Raw genomic sequence first — 19519 nt, forward strand, 5'->3', positions numbered from 1 at the left:
AATGTTTTAACACACTTTATTATTGTTAAAACAGCTTTGAGAATTACATTCTACAGTAAAAATATATTTCTGTCATAATTTCTCCAAGTTAAACTAAACTTTTATTTTGACAGGCTGTGTGTATTTGATAAAACTTTTTTTTATTTATACGAAAACACACTGAACATGCCATTTTGTGGTTTAATATTAATAGACACTAGTCTATTTAATTATATAATGACATTACACATTACAGTGTACAGTGCCTTGCAAAAGTGTTCATACCCCTTAATTTTTTTCACGTCTTATGTTGCGGCCTTATGTTAAACTGCTTTAAATTACTTTTTTTCCCACATCAACTTACACTCCATACACCGCAATGACAAAGCAAAAAACAGATTTGTCACAACTTTGCAAATTTATTAAAAATAAAACTGAAATAAGTACATTGCATAAGTATTCAAACCCTTAACTCAGTACTTAGTTGAAGCATCTTTACAGCCTCAAGTTTTTTGGGTATGATGTGACAAGCTTTGCACATCTGCATTTGGAAATTATCTGCCGTTCTTTGCCTCACCTCTTCACCTCTTAAGCTCTGTGAGCTTGGATGGGGGCTGGCAGACATTTTCGTGTTTCTCCATAAATATTTGATTGCGTTCAAGCCCAGGCTCTGGCTGGGCCACTCAAGGACATTCACAGAGTTTTCTATAAGGCATTCTTGCTGTGTGCTTAGGGTCATTGTCCTGATGGAAGGTGAACCTTCTGACCAGTCTGAGATTCTCTGGACTGAGTTTTCATTAAGGCTCAATATTTTGGTGCACTAAGCTTTTCTTCTACTCTGACGAGTCCCTCAGTCCCTGCCACTGAAAAACAGCCCCACAGCATGAGGCTGCTACCAGCACACTTTACTTTTGGGATGGTACTCTGCAGGTGATGAGCAGTGCTTGGTTTCCTTCAAACATGATGCTTGAAATTGAGGTTCATCAGACCAGTGTGTTTTTATGTGTCTTCACTGAGCAGAGAATTGAGTTTGGCCACATCACCAGAAAGGCCGGATTGGGGGATCTGCATATATGATCATGGAGCTCAACTAGAGTGACCATCAGCCTCTTGGTCACCAGTCTAACCAAGCCCCTTCTCCATCAGTTGCTCAGTTTGGCCAGGAGGCCAGCTCCTGGAAGAGTCCTAGTTGATCCAAGGGTCTTTCATTATGAATAATGGAGTCTACATGCTTCTGTGAACCTTCAATGCAGCAGAATTTTTTTCTGAACTCTTCCCAGATCTGTGCCTTGTCGCAAGCCTGTTTCTGAGCTCTGCAGGCAGTTATTTTGACCTCAGGACTTGTTTTTTGCTCTTGTATGCATTTTCAGCTGTTTAGACCTTTTTCTGAGAGGTTCCAAATCATACGCATTCAAATAAATTTGCCACAGTTTAACTCCACTCAGCGATATGAATGCTCCTGAGCTAAATTTTAAGTGTCCCAGAAAAGACTATGAATACTTGCGCAATGGAATCATTTCAGCTTTTTATTTCTAATAAATTTGCAAAGTTGTAACAAACCTGTTGTGCTTTGTGATTATGGTGTATGGAGCCTAGATTGATGTGGAAAAAAGCAATTTAAAGCAGTTTAACATAAGGCTGCAACGTAACAAAAAGTGAAAAAAAAGGGGTATGAATACTTTCGCAAGGCACTGTATATTTTGTGTTTATGACTGGATTCCATGCTTCTGTCCATGTTTCTGCATCACAGAAATCATAAAGCCCCACACAATATTTTCAAGCATATTTCACATGAAGAATCTTTAAAAGACATTTGAAGGCTTATCTGCGATCTTTGATCATTGGTTTGTGTATTTGTAGGCGTTGCAGTGTTAGAAGGCCCCATGTATGCAGTGGGAGGTCATGATGGTTGGAGTTATCTCAGCACGGTGGAGCGCTGGGACCCTCAAGCTCGCCAGTGGAGCTTTGTTGCATCCATGGCAACACCTCGAAGCACTGTGGGAGTTGCAGTGTTAAACAGCAAGTAAGCATTGACAGCATAAATCCATGCTTCTAGCTGAACAGACTCCATATCTGCCATTAAAATGCAGTCTGTCTGTTTAATCTATACCATTCTTTTTTCTGTCTCTTTTTTTAAGGCTATATGCTGTGGGTGGTCGAGATGGAAGTTCATGTCTGAAATCAGTGGAGGCTTTTGATCCTCACACCAACAAATGGAGCAGCTGCGCTCCCATGTCGAAACGCAGGGGCGGTGTTGGCGTAGCGACGTGGAATGGTTTTCTGTATGCTATCGGTGGCCATGATGCCCCAGCTTCAAGCTTAGCATCTCGACTGTCAGACTGTGTCGAAAGGTAAGAGGGCCAGAATCAAAAGGTCAGGAATAGAATCAACGTTCAGGGAAAACATATAACATATAAACTGTTTTTTGTCAACAAAAGAGAAGGTTTAAAAGGCTCCCCGTCCTTTTTTTTGCCAAAATAAAAGCTTGATGGTTTAAACATTAAGACAAATATAAGATATTAATATTAAAATTGTAATTTTACATTTGTACAGTAATTTAAATTTTACATTTTAAAGAAAGTTTTCTTGTAGTGTTAAAAATCAATAATCGATAAGCCTATTTGTGACCCTGGACCACAAAACCAGTTGTAAGTAGCACGGGTATATTTGTAGCAATAGCCAAAAATACATTGTATGGGTCAAAATTATAGATTTTTCTTTTATGCCAGAAATCGTTAGGATAATAAGTAAAGATCATGTTCCATGAAGATATTTTGTAACTTTCCTACCATAAACATATCAAAACTTAATTTTTGATTATTAATATGCATTGCTAAAAACTGTATTTAGACAACTTTAAAGGTGATTTTCTCATTTTTTTTTCTTTCAAGGTGATTTTTTTTTTCTTGTTTTTTGGACCCTCAGATTCCAGATTTTTAAATAATTGTATCTTGGCCAAATATTGTCATATCAATGGAATAGCTTATTTATTCCATACATCAATGGAAAGCTTATTTATTCAGCTTTCAGACAATGTATAAATCTCAATTTCAAAAATATTGACCCTTATGACTGGTTTTGTGGTCCAGGGTCACATTTATTTGCCAGTCCTATCCCATGCAAAATTATATGGTTAGTCACTTGAAACCTGTTTTTGAGTCACAGCCTACCAGAAACTCTGCTGTAGATTTACCTTGATATTTATGATTTAGCAGACAGGTTTTGAATGTACTGTGGAAAATGGCAGTATATGTTGTTAAATATAGTCATATGCTATAGTTAGGTCTGAAAGCCCAAGGAGAACATCAAAACACCAAAAGACAATACAGAATCCCAGAACAAATGTGTTTACATCAAAGTGCTACAGATGAGTCCCTGAAGAGAAACTGACTCTGAGCACTGTACAAACTTGTAGTGTAGGTTAGTGAAGGGTGCTTCCTCTAATTGTTCCATAGCTGAGAGTGAGTCAGAGGATGTGGGCTCTGATAGTTTTGTGACATTCATTGCCATTTGTCTCTGTAGAGTTCTTCTTTTTTTGGTGTGTCATTTAGAGACCATGTGTCATAAAACCACCCATCTTGGCACAGCTTCATTCTCACCACCAATCATAAAAAGACATAGAAAGGTAGTAAGGACATTGTTAAAATAGTCCATGTGACATCAGTGGTTCAACCTTAATTTTATGAAGTTACGAGAATACTTTTGTGTGCAAAGAAAACAAAAATAACAGCTTTATTCAGCAATTTCTTCTCTTCCGTGTCTGCCATTCAGGAGAGTACCACTCGAAAAGTATTCTCATAGCTTCATAACATTATATAACCACTTCATAACCACTGATATAAGCACTTCATAACCACTGATGCCATATGGACTATTTTAACAATGTCCTTACTACCTTTCTGGGCCTTGAATGTGTCGATTGCATTGCTGTCTATGCACAGTTAGAAAGCCAAAAATATCTTATTTTGTGTTCCAAAGATAAAGGTCTTGCAGGTTTTAAATGACATGAAGGTTTCATTTTGGGGGGAACTAAACCTTTAGTACAAATTTGTTTTATTATTGTAGAGTTTCTATAGAGCTGAAGGAGCCAGAGTTGCATCAAACTAGTATTTGACACATTCTAGTAATTGATCGTGTTGCTTAAGTTGCACTTCTGAAATGTGCCAGCGTGTTATGTGTTTGAGTCTATTGATTTGGGCAGCAGCAACTTCATGATAAGTGAAGCCTGTGTGGGAAGTGCCAGTTATTCCTTTATCACACCATTTGAGCACCACATGACACTGGAGCTTGTTTTAATGAAAAATTTTGAGATTCCGTTTGAACAGAAGCACAGGTGAAATTCCTCTTGTGATTTATGCATGACATTGTGAAGAGAGACTTTTTATCTTAGCCTTAGAGTTTCTAAATAAATGAACAGATAAAAGCTTTTCTCTGAGAGAAGGAACACTGTGCTCCACAACATTTGGATTTTATGAGCTGCTTTGTGTTGTAAGTACATTTATCTAATGCCAGCCAACTGGGATCATTTTTCTGGGTGGTTAGTAGGCCTCTGAGTGTGATTTCCTTTTGGTCATGTTTTGGAGTGTATTTGGTGTTTTGTGCGACTGACTCATGCTCATCATCTTCTCTCATCTGTCAATCTCTCTGCTGTTGCATCTTTGTTTAAAAGAGCTGTCTGTTTGCTGAACAGTTTCTTGCACCCAGACTGCTCTCAGTCTCTGCCAGTCACCGTTTTCTTGGCAGGTCCTTCACTTCTGACAGAGCCACAGATGCAAGTTTCCTACCTGCATATACCTGTTTAGCTGCACAGTTTTGCTCATTACAGATTTTGTAATATTTCTGAACCTTTTTAAAGTCTTTTATATGTACTAAAAGTACTTTAATGGTTAAATTACATTGTATGAATCAAAACACGTCTAATTAATTGAAATTAGTGAAACTTGCGCAATATGACAGCAATTTATTATATATATATATATATATATATATATATATATATATATATATATATAATAAATTATAATATATATGTTTTTAAAAAAATACATTTTTAGGGCCCTATGAAATGCGTCCCCCCACTCCTCAAATTTAGTTTTATTTGTGCAAAATTCAGTGTTTTCCATTTTAATTTTCTGGATTCCATTTAAATGGTCTAATAAAATTTTAGGTGGCCTTAACTACTATGTACTTGTCAGGGGGTGTGGGTTGCAGGGATGAGAGTGAGGACTCAGGGCTTTATTAATCAAATAAAACAAAAACAAACAAAAACTACCCCATAGGGGAAAACACACTGGCTAGGCAGGACAAGGCTTGACAAGAATGACAGGACACAGCAGGGTATATACAACAATGAACTCGCACAGAACGCCAACTGTTTGCTCCCTATTGAGGAGAACATAAAACAAGACAAGAACATGACGGAACACAAAACCAACACAACCATGACAGTACTGACAGAAAAGGGTCAAACAAAAGAGACAAGGAAGGGTGGGAGGGAGGGAAGCCAAGCCAGTGCCAGCAAGACAGCCCAGGAAGTCTTTGGAAGTGTCCAGGGAGGGACGGGAGGGTTAAGCCAGGGAGACTCAAACAGTTCTAGAGTCCCGGCAAAAAACCAGGGCGGAGCTGGAGGAACGGACCAGGGAGGCTCTGGCTGTTCTGGAGTCCTAGCTGAAGGCTAGGGTGGGACAGACCACCCTGAGTCCTGGCTGATGCCTAGGATGCTAGGATGTAGCCGGCCAGGCAGGCTGTAAGGGCAAAGCCTGCATCCAGGATGGAATCGGCAGGGCAAGCGGTCGGGGCAGAGCTGACATCAAGGCCAGAGCCAGCTGGGCATTCGAGGGTGGAGCCAGCATCAAGGGCAAAGCCAACATCAAGGGTGGAGCTGGCAGAGCAGGAAGCTTTGGCGGAGATGGCAGGGCCAGGAGCTTGGGCGGAGCCGGCAGGGGAAGGGGCTCGGGCTGAACCAGCAGGGCAAGGAGCTCGGGCGGAGCCGGCAGGGCAAAGAGCTCAGGTGGAGCCGGGAGAGCAAGGAGCTAGGGAGGTGCCGGCAGGGCAAGGAGCTTGGACGGAGCCAGCAGGGCAAGGAGCTCGGGCTGAACCAGCAGGGCAAGGAGCTTGGGCGGCGCTGGCAGAGCAAGGAGCTTGGGTGAGGTCGGAACAGCCTCTCGGTTGGCAATGAGTTCTGGGACAACCTCAGAGGCTGGAGGAAGTCTTCTTTCCAAGACTAGGGCGCTGCAGCATTTTCGGCCACCTCTAGTGGTGCTGCAGTCTCTGTGGCCACCACCGGGGGCGCTGCAGCTTCTTTGGCCGCCACCAGGGGCACTGGAGCTTCGTCAGCCAGAGGATTCCCCTGACGAGCCAGCAAATCAATGAATCCTCCAAACGTCAGGTGATCCAGCTCCCTCATTCTCCACCAATTGAGAGGCTCATCCAGGCACTATTAAAAAGGTCCTTGAGGGCCGCATCATTGAATCCCAGCCCTTCTGCAGCGCCGCTGAACTAGGGGGCAAACTGCCTCAGTTCAGTCCCCTGCTGACGGAGGGAGCTCAGGGCCTTAAACTGGAAAATTTGATGGAAGGGGGGGCTGGAAAGAGTGGAGGCTGGTGGACGGTGTGAGAGCTTCCTCTTTTGAGTCCTCATCTTTGGTGAGTTCATTCTGTCAGGGGGTGTGGGTTGTAGGGATGAGAGCGAGGACTCAAATTGCAGGACAGAAGGGCTTTATTAATCAAATAAAACAAAAACTACCCTGTAGGGGAAAACACACTGGCTAGGCAGGACACAGCAGGGTCTATACAACAATGAAATCGCACAGAACTGCAAACACAAGGAGAATAAATAGGAAGCAAATGAGGAGGGTAACGAGAAAACACAGGTGGGCCAAATGAACCAATAATCAGGTAACAAGGTGGGCGGGGTTAGACAAGAGACATGAGAGCACATGGCACACAGAAACAAAAACAAAAGCCATGTGCTCGCACAAAACAAAAACACAAGCACATGGCCAGCAAAACAAGAATCATTAGCCATGTGCAAACAGGGCACGAACACGCAGCTAATAAGGACACTCACTAGCCGTATGTTCACACTAAACATGACAAACAAGAAAGCGCGCAGCCAGTGAAAGACACAAGCTGTGTGCCACATGACACAAGACAAAAAAGCAAGACAACAGAGCAATGAGAAAGCACGACATGAACCGCGTGCCAAACAGAACAAAACACACGTGGACAGAGGAGCACACGGTCCGAGTGAACTCGAGTCCGCACGCTCCCGCAGCACGACAGAACATGGAGCGTGAGTGTCCGAACCCCAACACAAAACTGAAACTTGAACAAGACATGAGTGCTGGGATCCGAACACAACTCTCCAACATGAAACAATGCACGCAGACAAGAGAACGCACTCACAAGGAAACAAGACAAGGAGGGAGCATCAGGGCTCCGTCACAAAACCCACAAATAAACTAGACAGAAGTGACAGAACCCTGACAGTACTTACATAAAAAAATAAGTACAATGTATTTTATTGTGTTCATATTGTATTGCTAAACACTTTTACTGCTATTGAGGTGGAATATGGGTAAGGTTAGAAACAGATTTGGTGGTGTGGGTAGGTTTAAGGGTGGGTTAAGGTGAAAGGGATGGGCCAACAGTGTAAGTATAAATGTAATTACAGAAATTAATCACAGATGTAATTGAATCAAATGATTATTTTGAATGTAAGGACACAGTAGTTAAGGCCACCTAATATAAATTGGGACCATTTTTTAATTATCAAAAGAATTTTAACCCTCAACCAGTGTGATCATTCTTGGCTAGTCCCTGAAGCATACGATCACACCCATGTGATTAGAACGTTGAGCGCATCACGTGATGAGCTGTTGAATTCAAATCTGCATGGCACAGAGCCAAATCAGACGCACTGATCTCCTGTCATATTGTCACAACTATTCAGTGTTTTCAACCATATAATGCTTATTTTAGGTTCCAGACATTTAAATACACATAAGAACTAGCAAAACCATACAGCTGTAGTTTGTAAAAATACACGCTGATGTCTATGGAAGCGACAATAATGATCCTACAAATATAATCTGACGGCATGTTTTATTAATATCATATACACATTGTGTGGGTAACTATAAAGTTTAATCTGCTCTTCTCCTAGTTCACCGGAGACTTACTTTAATGTCTTTCAGAAGGAGAGGATGAATTTGCCAGCTGTAAACTAACATAGCGGCGCCCATCACCCGGTATAGAGCAACTAACGTGGTCATTATAAAAGTGTTAAACTTCCTAATACATGCATTTATGTAGATGCGCTGGGCGCATTTCTTTAAAAAAAAAATGAAAGTAACGTTAATCCTCTGCATCTTCGGCAGCTCAGATGTTGGGAGTAAATGATGACTGCTGTGTTCATTATTACATCCAACAACAGAACACCTCAGTCAGTGGCGTAGCGCAAACTGCGTTGGCCCACCCGCAAGAGTGGAGGCGGGGCCCCTCACCGCATAATTAGATGGGGGATTCACCTTTTCATTCAAAATCGTGAATTAGTACTGTGGAATTTAATAGTATGTAATTATTTCGTATTTATTTATTAAGAACTTTTCACAAAAAAAAAAAGAATAAAAGAAACACCAACAATAAAACAGCAATTACATTAACTTGGATACCGTGTACTTCTTGCTGTCGCCTCCTCTGTAATATTTTCAGTGCTGTGACAGTCATCGTCTGGACCGTGAGATCCGCTTTTAGCATCTGAGTCCATGTCTGGCGTATCATTCACCACAGCCGCGCCCGCGCCCACATTAGAAGCAGTAATGTCCGTGATGACACTGCTGGCAAACTCCTGAGTAACGTTACCCGTGCTCTCGCTCTCGCCGCTCCTTCCCGCTGATTTGGAAGAAATATGGATGAAATTTTCGGTAGTTTTGCATTGAATTGCTCCTTTCGGTGTTGGTTAGTCCGTTTTTGAGCTCCGCTGACATATTTTCTTTTACTCATTTTGCGCTCATAAGCTTCACTCTCTAAACAGTTGCGGAAATTCTTAATCGTGATTGGATAACAGGACAACGGATATGGTCATAATCGCCAAACACGGTAGGCTGCAATTACTACCAAAATAAAAGTCCTATACGTTCACGTTATAAAAACGCTTTAATTATTTATTCGAGTCAATTTTTTGGGGGCGCCCCCCACAACGCGGGCCCGTCCGCTACGCGGGCCCGTCCGCTACGCCACTGACATCAGTCGCTCAATCAGAGGCATTCTTGTCTTCCCCTGCACTGGACACAATGGCAGTCAGACTGTTCTCAGCTCACTCAGTTCATTTAGGGCGGGTCTAAGATCACGCCAATGTCAATATCGTGGGAGCGTCCTTGGTTGGTGTGACATCACACCAACAAGAAGCTGAGAATGGCCTGATTTGAAAAAGGGGATATTACTTATAAAGATTTAAAAAAAAAATACCACTGGGTGGATTTTGATCATAATAGGGTGGTTGTGTAAACACACTGCCAACACACATTTATGTTCAAACAACATGTAAAAGTGAGTTTTGCATCCAGTGGAAAAAAGTAGTCTTATATTGTGTTTAGTAGAACATTGGTAGAAAATACATTTGTAACATAGAATAAAATGGTCAATTCATTTTCTACGCTGGGGCTAATTTCAAAACTGTCATTTTATGTATCCAAAATACAAATAACTAAAATATTTTGCATAATGTAAGAATGTTACGAACTGTTCATAAATGACACACAATAAATATAAAAAATTGCATTTGTTTTGTTTTCTTAACACATCACATTTTGCATGCTTTGTGTCAAGCACCTAACTAGCACTGTTTCCTCCTAACTTTTGATAGAACTTTATTGTTCAGTGTGGTGAAAATGACAACACATCTGGAGTGCCATCTGGGTTTAGTCATACAATCCAGATTGAAGGTGTCTGCACACCTTTGAGTGATTTGTTAGAGTATTTAAATATATGATTTATGAATGAAATATGTATCTATGATTAATAATGGATTTAGTGAAATTTTTATATGGTCTCGTTGCCAAAAAAGCTAATTATATGACACTTGAGGTACAGCGAGGGCAGGATCTAGTGAAATATAAATGTAGTTAATATTTGTAAATCAACATGGCTGATTTCTGTGTCAATCTAATTACTCTGCTTTACCCTTTCTTTCAGGTACGACCCAAAGACAGACATGTGGACAGCAGTAGCTCCCATGAGCCTTAGCAGAGACGCTGTGGGGGTGTGTCTCCTGGGAGACCGTCTTTATGCTGTTGGCGGTTATGATGGTCAGGTTTATCTGAACACCGTGGAAGCCTACGACCCCCAAACCAATGAGTGGACGCAGGTAAACACATACAGTTTGTGTAAGTCTGTCTGCCTGATTTTCTTGTATTATCTTCCCCCTTCAAGTCTCACTTGCAAGTAACAGCTCCGTTTTCGGTTATGGTGCGATTCTGCCTGGTTCCTCCTGACGCTGTTTGTTTACAGTGCTGTTTGTTCATTATGTAAATGCAGGCTCTCCATCATTCTGACAGAAGGACAGCTCTTCTTTGCATCACAGCGTCTGTTATTACCTCGCTATAGCAACCGGCTGATTTCTCCTGGGCTTCATTTCTTGTTGTTTTTAGGCGACGTTTCCTTCGCCCACATGCTGAGAGTTCATATTGTTTCATTTGTATAAAACAAGCCTCGGGATGTGTGTGGGTAACGACGTATGTTTGTGTGTGTGAGTGGGAGAGAGAGCAATACTGCAGTGTGTGTGTTGACGGAGAGAAATTGATTCATCATTGAGAACATCAATCCCATAAATGCACTGCTGTTTGTGAAATCGTACGCATTCTCTCTAATTGGGATTTGTGTTTTTGTTTTAGGTGGCACCATTGTGTTTAGGTCGAGCCGGAGCTTGTGTGGTTGCAGTGAAGCTTTGAAATGCCTCCTGCTGTCAATCATCTCCATGGTGACCGTCATACAGTACAAGCCTCCAGTGCTCCTGTTGTAGTGTTTCCAGACAGATCTGAGCATCTGCTGACCAGAGCAGAGAAAATCACATTATTGACATGCAGCTGAATACTCAACTGTGGTCTTCCTTTATGCCTTCTAGTACGTATTTTTCTATTAAGAGCAGTTTATTTTATGGCTGGTCACATCAAAAGTGAGACATCCTCTTGTCTGTCTCTAATGAACAGGGTTTATTTGATTTATTGTCCATGTCCATCCATTCATCTATCTATATACCCCTCCATGTTTCTGCTCCCTCAGAATGCAGGGCCCAACAATATACATTTTGAATGAGTTATAAAGTCAGATTTGTAAGATATAAACTTGCAATTCAGAGAACATATCAGTCTTTTTTTATCCCAAACTCAAGTTTATATCTTTCAATTTTGATTTGTGTGAAAAAAAGCGAATAGCGAGGAAAAAAGTCAGAATTGCACATTTTTTTTTTATTTTATAATTATATAATTACAATTATAAGATTATATCATGCAATTATGACTTTATGAGGAAAAAAAGTTAGAATTGCGAAATACAAACTTGCTTTTGTGAGAAAAAAGTCAGAATTCCGAATTTTTATCTCGCAATTCCAACTTTATTTCTCGCAATTGTGAGTTTATATCACACAATTCTGAGGCAAAAAAGTCAGAATTGTTCGTTTACATCTTGCAATTCTGACTTCATAACTCGCAATTGCCAGTTTATATCTTACAATTCTGAGAAAAAAGTCATTATTACATGAGAAAAGTCCAAATTGCTAGTTCTTATCTCATAATTAATACTTTCTAATTTGCAATTGTGAGTTTAGATCACAATTCTAAGAAAAAGAATTGCATGAAAATATCAGAATAGTGAGATATAAACTTGCATTTGCAAGAAAAATGTCAGTATTGTGAGATACAGACTTGCTTTTCTGAGAGAAAAAAAATGTCAGAATTATGAGTTTTTAGTTCTCGCAATTGCGAGTTTATATGACAATTCTGAGAAAGTCAGAATTGCATGAACAAAATCAGAATAGTGAGATATAAACTCACAATTTCTAGAAAAATGTCAGAATTGCGAAATTTTATGAGGAAAAAAAATCTGAATTCCAGAATTTCAGAATTGTATTTATCTTGCAGTTCCAACTTTATTTCTCACAATTGTGAGTTTATCTCACAATTCAAAGTCATAATTGCATAAAAAAAAGTCAGAATAATGAGATATAAACACACAGTTGCAGGAAAAAGGTTTTATCTCACAATTCTGACTTTATAACTCTATCACAGTTCTAAAAAAGAAAGAACTGCTTAAATTCAGAATAGCAAGATGTAAACTCGCAATTGCAATTGCGAATTGTTTTTATTTTGCAATTCTGATTTTATTTCTCACAGTTGTAAGTTTATATCAAGCAATTATGAATTTATAACTCACAATTGTGAGTTTATATCACAGTTGTGAGAAAAAAGTCAGAATTGCGAGATACAAACTCGCTTTTGTGAAAAAAAACAAAAAGTATTTATTTCGCAATTCCGACTTATTTCTCGTAATTGCGAGTTTGTATCATGCAATCCTGAGAAAAAGTCAGATAAAATATTGTGAGATAAAAAGTCACAATAACCTTTCTAAAAACATTTCAAAAATCTTGCTGAACCCAAAATTTTGAACGGTACTGTGTACTGTATCCATGTATGTATATACATGCATTTATTTGTTTACAACTAATTATTACACCTAGATAGTATTACTTTGGTAGCTTGTTTGCATCACCCAAATTTACAACTATAATAATTAAGACATCACAGTGAAGAAACAGAGTGGAAATTATTTAAAATAAATACTCAGAGTCAATTAAAACTAACTATAATGTGCACAGCCTAATTTTCTCTGTAGAAATGGCCTGTCGTCTAAGAATAGCTGGAGTGCAGTAAAGTATCTCTAGGGAAAAAGATTGCTAGAAAAGTGTGTATGTGTGTGTATTTCCTTCCGTCTATTTTAAAATCAACCATTAGTATCAGTTTTAAAGAACAGCAAGATCAGAACAAAAGGCCTGTAGTAGAAAAGAGAGATTTTAAGATTTGATCAAACAGTACTGATCAATGAGCAGCTTCTGCTACAGTCGAGCAAATTTGTCTATATTAGACAGGCAAATATAATAGAGAGTATGAGGAGAAAACATAAGAGAGGAACGTGGGTAGAAGCTATGGATGGAAGAACCAGAACTGGGTAGGAAGACAAGATACTCAGAGTGGAATTCACTTCGACATTATGCCTGTCGTATTTGCGCACGTCTTCGGTTTATATTTAATTTACCTGCCCAAACACAGTCAGAGCAAATCAGCAATATTGCATGTGAATATTGTAATTATACCTACAAGGGAGTAACACAATCCTTCATTATACCGTGCCCTTATTCCCCAGCTCGCTTCAAGCTCAGAGAAAGAACATCATAACAAGGTCTAATGCATATTCAGAACTCTGAATCATTCTGTCTATTTTTTGAATTTAGAAACATCTCAGTACTCAGTGGAGGAAGTTAACCACACGAACTGAGATCCTCTTCCCCTGCTGAGCAAAGGAAAGCTTTAGTGAAAGATTAAAGAAGATCATTGTAAATAATGGTTATTGTGGGGTTTTTCCTCATGGCTTACACAATGTTTTATTTATAGGATTTCTATTTTTGCACAGTGATTCATCTCCACAATAACAGCTGGATTCTGGGTCACTGTCCATTTAATGGAAATAAATTCTGCTGGGGAGCAGAACAAAGGCAAAAGACCAGATTAACCAAGATTTAGATTTACATCCCAAATTCAATCTCTTTTTCAATGAACCGCAGATATGTGGAAAATTATATAATACACAAATATCAAGTTCATCAGGATGAGACATTAACATTCAAATTGGAGAAACTTTTTAATGTGCAGGTTTGGGATATTATTTCAGAAAATTAATGATTTTTAGAATCTTCCTATCCTTCATGTGCACTGCCAAATCATTCTTTTAAGCCCTATTCGGACAGGACTAGTTTTCTAAACTACGTTTAAGTTGCGATTCTTATCACCCGATGTGTACAATTTTCATGCACTAATTTGGACAGGACTAACATCTCCGTGTTTATCACAGAGGTGGGAGGGTCTATTTTGTACAATGTAAAAAGTTTTCACCAGTTTCAACTTAAAAAACTTAAGTTCAGCAGCTGCCTTAAAATTTTAAGTTAAATCAACTTAAAACTACAAGTCAATTTAACTCATTACAAAAACTTGTGAGTTGAAATGACTTGTGCTTTTAAGTTCATTTAACTTAAAATTTTAAGGCAGCTGCTAAACGTAAGTTTTTAAGTTTAAAACTTTTTACAGTGTACAACTGGGCATTGCAGAGATCATGTGGTCTGTATGCGCGCATTGCGTGTCGTCATTCGGATTGATTATCATTTGTATAGTAGCCAGTCAACTGTTTACGTGATCTGGCTCTTGATTTTATTAGTATTTCTTTGCTAGGAGGCAAACACATCAAAAATGTATGTGGTAAGAGCATCTGCGGTAGTTTGAGTTGGCCAAAACACACAAGGCAACGCGCTGTGGAAAAAAAATATTGCCACCAAACACAGACAGTCAGAGCATCACTGACAGGGTTGCCAAGTCCACGGTTTTACCTGAAATCGGGATACTTTTACACTGTTCCTACAGATTGTTTTTGAAGTGCGCTACTTCGGAAAGTCATTTGGACGGACTGGATGGGGACCACTGACAGGGGAAAACCGCAGAAAAAATATGATTGGGCTAGTTATGATTAGCCATTTGGCTGGTTTTGTGTTGCAGACCTGGCAACCCTGATCACTGAGTTTGCCGAAAAACAATAGTTAATTTGCTCTGGAATTATTACAGAGGTTGTGTGAGACAAACACAGATGTGACAGATTCGGATGGGAATAAAATTGTAAAGTTTGTCTGTGAAACACAAATTTCTCTAACACCCCCCTTTAAAACTAGTCCTGTCCGAATAGGGCTTTAAACAGTTTTTGTCACTGTTTTTCAGTACAAATATCTAAACATTCTTACAAAATTAACTTATTTGAGAAGCAAAATAGTTTAAGAAATTAAAGAAATAAATTTGCTGAAAATGTACTCCCCATCAGACCATCCAAGATGTAGACGAGTCTCTCTCTTCATCAGAAAAGATTTTGTGGAATTTGTACATCAAAAAGTCAGAAAATGTATCTGAAATTGTAGTTCTTAAGCCATTGGCAGTTAACTATAGCCAAATTCAGTGAGATTTCTGCAATAAACAATGAAAAACAATTTGCCAGTGGGTTTAGAAAATAAACGTAAACATGTTCTCTATTTTTCTTCCCAAGTACATTTATCTTGTTCAGTGGATGTTATAAAACCAGCTGAAAAAAAAATATTGATTGAAGTAATTTTATTTTTGCAGTATACCCAGAGCATTTTCTTTGATAGTGAGATTTTTTTATTTGATTTTATTTATTTTTATTTTTTGTGCTGTTAGATGCAGAATCAGTAGAGAATTTAAAAGCAACTCTTTGGATGCACTTGTTCATTTTGCACAACTGTCTGTTTTCCACTCAGGGTGTCTTTTTCTGTTTAGGGTTCAGGGTTTCTGTTTACCAGTCTCATTTTTTCTCTCCTTTTTTCAGTCAGGTGTGTGTGTACATCTACCTGTGCTTTTCTGTGGTTGTCTTGGTAAAAAGTGTCATGTTTTTGTATTTATATTTGTGTGTGTGTGTGCCTGTGTGTTTTTGTGGCACGCTCTTAAACCCCATACTGAGTACAAAGTGTAGCTTGAGAAGTCAGAGAAAACATTTTTGGTATTTTGATCTAGTTTTCTAAATCCCAAGATCCATTTCACTGTTTTAAATGAAGAAAGAGAAGTATACAGAGTAGCATATGAAAAGAAACAAAGAAATGATGGAACAATTTAGATCAGAGCTATTAAAAGTAGAAAATATATATATGAGAGAGTACGACATACCGTTTACAATAGAATATTCACACTAGATTCTCTTCGGTCAGTCGATATCAGAAACTGTAAAACCGTTATTGCTGTAGAGTCTTGTTTTGTTATACTGTTATTAATTTTATATGTTACCATTGTAGTGTCTGTACATCATTTTGTCATACTTGTGCAGCTATGAGATTTATGCGACATAAGATTTTTAAATTATATTGGTTTGGTTTGTGAGGGACCATCAAAATTACACAGTCATATGCTATATCTTTAAACATCATGTTGGTCAGTGTTATTTATATATTATTGCACATTTAACATGCCTAGTGTCTGAGGTTTAGTTTTTTTTTTTTTTTAAATGTTGAATACATTTCAAAATAATCCAGTCACCAGAGCAGATATTACATTGGCTAATCATATATTTGCTTCATTTGTTTTGGATACCTTATACACTACCAGTCAAAAGTTTTTGAACAGTACAATTTTTCATGTTTTTTAAAGAAGCCTCTTCTGCTCACCAAGCCTGCATTTATTTGATCCAAAGTACAGCAAAAAGAGTAAAATTTTAAAACACTTTTACTATTTAAAATAACTGTTTTCTATTTGAATATATTTTAAAATGTAATTTATTCCTGTGATCAAAGCTACATTTTACTCCAGTCTCTAGTGTCAAATATATATATATATATATTTGACACTAAAGACTGGAGTCTTTATATATAAAGACTCCAGTCTTTATATGGAGTCATATATATATATATATATATATATATGGAAATAAATTATAGGTAATAATACTTTTATTTAGAAAGGATGCTTTAAAGTGATCAAAAGTGACGAGAAAGACATTTATAATGTTACAAAAAATTCTATTTCAGATAAATTCTACTCTTTTCAACATAATAGTAAATGTTTTGGAATGGCAAATCAGAATATTAGAATGATTTCTGAAAGAATCATGTAACTGGAGTAATGGTGCTAAAAATTCAGCTTTGAAATCACAGGAATAAATTACATTTTAAAATATATTCATTTTAAATAGTAAAAATATTTCAAAATACTGTTTACTATTTTGTACTTTGGATTAAATAACTGCAGGCTTGGTGAGCAGAAGAGACTTCTTTAAAAAAACATTCTGACTGGTAGTGTACTGTATATTGGGAATGTATATCATAAGATACTACAGTAAGAAAAAATTATCACATGTGGAAAATGTACAGTGTACAGTACAGCACATATTTACTCTATACAGTATTAAATTGAACCTTATGAAAAAAATGTAAACAGTTTGTAAAAATGATCCCATTTAATTCCATTGTAAACAAATTCCTTTGATTTAATTGTAATTACATCTGGCAACACACACAATGTCATACAGTATATATGCTCAGACTATTTATACATTGATGAGGCTGCATTACATCTAATTGTGCAACATTATCACTGAATACACTACTGTTCTGTGTTTATTTTTTCATCTTTTTTATAAATGCTGGAAGCTGTGTCAGTGAAAAGAGTGATCCTCAGGAGGAATCTCTCTTAAATGTTATGCATATTGTTGCATATTGTTATGTATATGTTGTAGTTTGATTATGGATGCATCTCTCACTCCTGCAGAGCTTGCTACCTGTATGATGATGGGAGGCATGCAATTTTTTATTGTAATATGAATTGCTGTCCATGCAATTGTTTTTCTTATGCAGTACATTTCACAGTGTATTGTTTTATTTATGAATATTTTTGGTTATTAAACTGTAAAAGAATGTCTTTTGGCTTGTGTTTGTGCTTTAGTATTGCGCATAAACACACGGTGTATGCCAGCGGCAGGCCTTCTGGGTCAGTGGCTCAACGGCCCATTAGTTATCACCGTGATTCAGGTGCACAAGAACTAAATCAGGCCTGACAGAAAGAGGTGGGCAGCCGCACTACTGGGCCTGACAAACATCTGACCATGCTGTTCCAGAGGTCATCCCCTCATGTATCACTCTGTGACCAGTAGAAGAAAAGAGTTAAGGATGAGATGAACTCTGGGTCAGTGATCCAGCTTCATCAGTGATTCATTCATCCCTCATTCCCCTCAGTGCAGTCATTTTATTTTAAGAAGACTTAAAGAGATAGTTCACCATAAATAATAAATTCCTCATATTGCTCCACACTTTAGTGCTGATTTCGTTAACTAAAGATATTATTTTTAACTGAAACAAAGCTGAAATAAAATCTAAATATTAGCATGTCATTAAAAATAAAAATATCAGTCTTACTTGCCACAATGCCATTACTAAGTTAATACATCTTAAACGGAAATAAAGCTAAATGAAAACTGAAAATATACAAATAAAAGCAGCTAACTATATCAAATTCTAAAACATCACATTCAAAAATATTTTTTACAAACAGGTAATTAATTTTCCATCATATTATTTATTTGTCTTGTTCTTATTAGGCAGATAAACGAAATTGAAACTACCTGAGTGAAAGAGAGGAATGGAAGAAAAAGCTTGTATCCGGCCCTGGGACCTTGTGTCATATTTCTTTTTTAGACACTCAGGCTTTTTTCTTTTTTAATATAGATGTAAAGCAGGTATAGTGACACATATTACAAGTTAAAAGACGGCTGAAGCAGTGTAATATCATACTGATGTAATTGGGTTATGTGTCTGTCTTATTAAAATTTACACACATTATACACAGCACACAGTTAAATGTATACATTTGAAATTTCACATATTGTTATACTGCCCCCTTGTGGTCTGTGGACAGGACTTTATTTTTCATCGCCAGAATATTTAAAGTTAAAATATGCACTGTGTTTAAACAGAAAAAAATCTTAAAAGAACTTAATCCTGATGGATCATAAAGAGTTTATTTGTACAGTAGTATGTTTCGAGAAACACAAGAAGCACAGAGGGCATGTTTTGATCCTGGAATGCTGGTTAGGTAGGTTTTGATGATGGTTTATGCTGGTCCTTAGCTGGTTTAAGCTGGTCCTTTGCTGGTTTTTCCTGATTTCATGTTGCTGGTCAAGGACCAGCATGAACCAGCAAAGGACCAGCATAAACCAGCATCAAAACCTACCTAACCAGCATTCCAGGATGAAAACATACCTACCAGCATATGCTGGTTTTTTCACCAGGGTGAGTACTGATGAGTATCCATCAGTAACTTTTTTGCTTATTACGAGTCTTTTGTCTATATTATTGCTTTCTCCGGTGAAAAAGTTGCCTCATTTGAACCAGGAGAGAAATGTATCGTTTACAAACGAGTTTAATCGTTTAAACGAGTTTAAACGAGTTGTATCATTTCTAAAACACGTTTTAAGTTAAAACACCTTAATGGTGGATTTCTTTCAAACACACTTTTGTTTGCGCCACAAAACATTAATTCATCGACTAGAATTGTGTGTATTACTTAGGTTTTTATCAGCTGTTTGAAATCTCTTTTTGATGGCAGTATTCATTGCAGAGGATCAATTGGTAGGTGATGTAATGCTGAATTTCTCTAGATCTGTTCCGATGAAGAAACAAACTCATCTACATCTTGGATGGCCCAAGTGTGAGTAAATGCTCCAAACAGATG

General features: G+C 37.9%; 1 protein-coding gene across 2 annotated transcripts in view; it reads left to right on the plus strand.

Moving 5' to 3' along the window:
• klhl5 (kelch-like family member 5) overlaps positions 1-17710 on the plus strand; it is an 80151-nt gene extending 62441 nt beyond the window's left edge. For both annotated transcript variants that reach the window (XM_051109026.1, XM_051109016.1), the window contains exons 8-11: positions 1840-2002; positions 2118-2330; positions 10176-10347; positions 10874-17710. In XM_051109026.1, the coding sequence (XP_050964983.1) occupies positions 1840-2002; positions 2118-2330; positions 10176-10347; positions 10874-10930 (605 nt within the window). In that variant the 3' untranslated portion in view covers positions 10931-17710. The remainder of the gene's footprint in view (positions 1-1839; positions 2003-2117; positions 2331-10175; positions 10348-10873) is intronic.
• The last annotated feature ends 1809 nt before the right edge of the window (positions 17711-19519 follow it).

The sequence above is a fragment of the Labeo rohita genome, chromosome 1 (genome assembly GCF_022985175.1).
Source record: "Labeo rohita strain BAU-BD-2019 chromosome 1, IGBB_LRoh.1.0, whole genome shotgun sequence".
In the NCBI taxonomy this organism is placed as follows: Eukaryota; Metazoa; Chordata; class Actinopteri; order Cypriniformes; family Cyprinidae; genus Labeo; species Labeo rohita.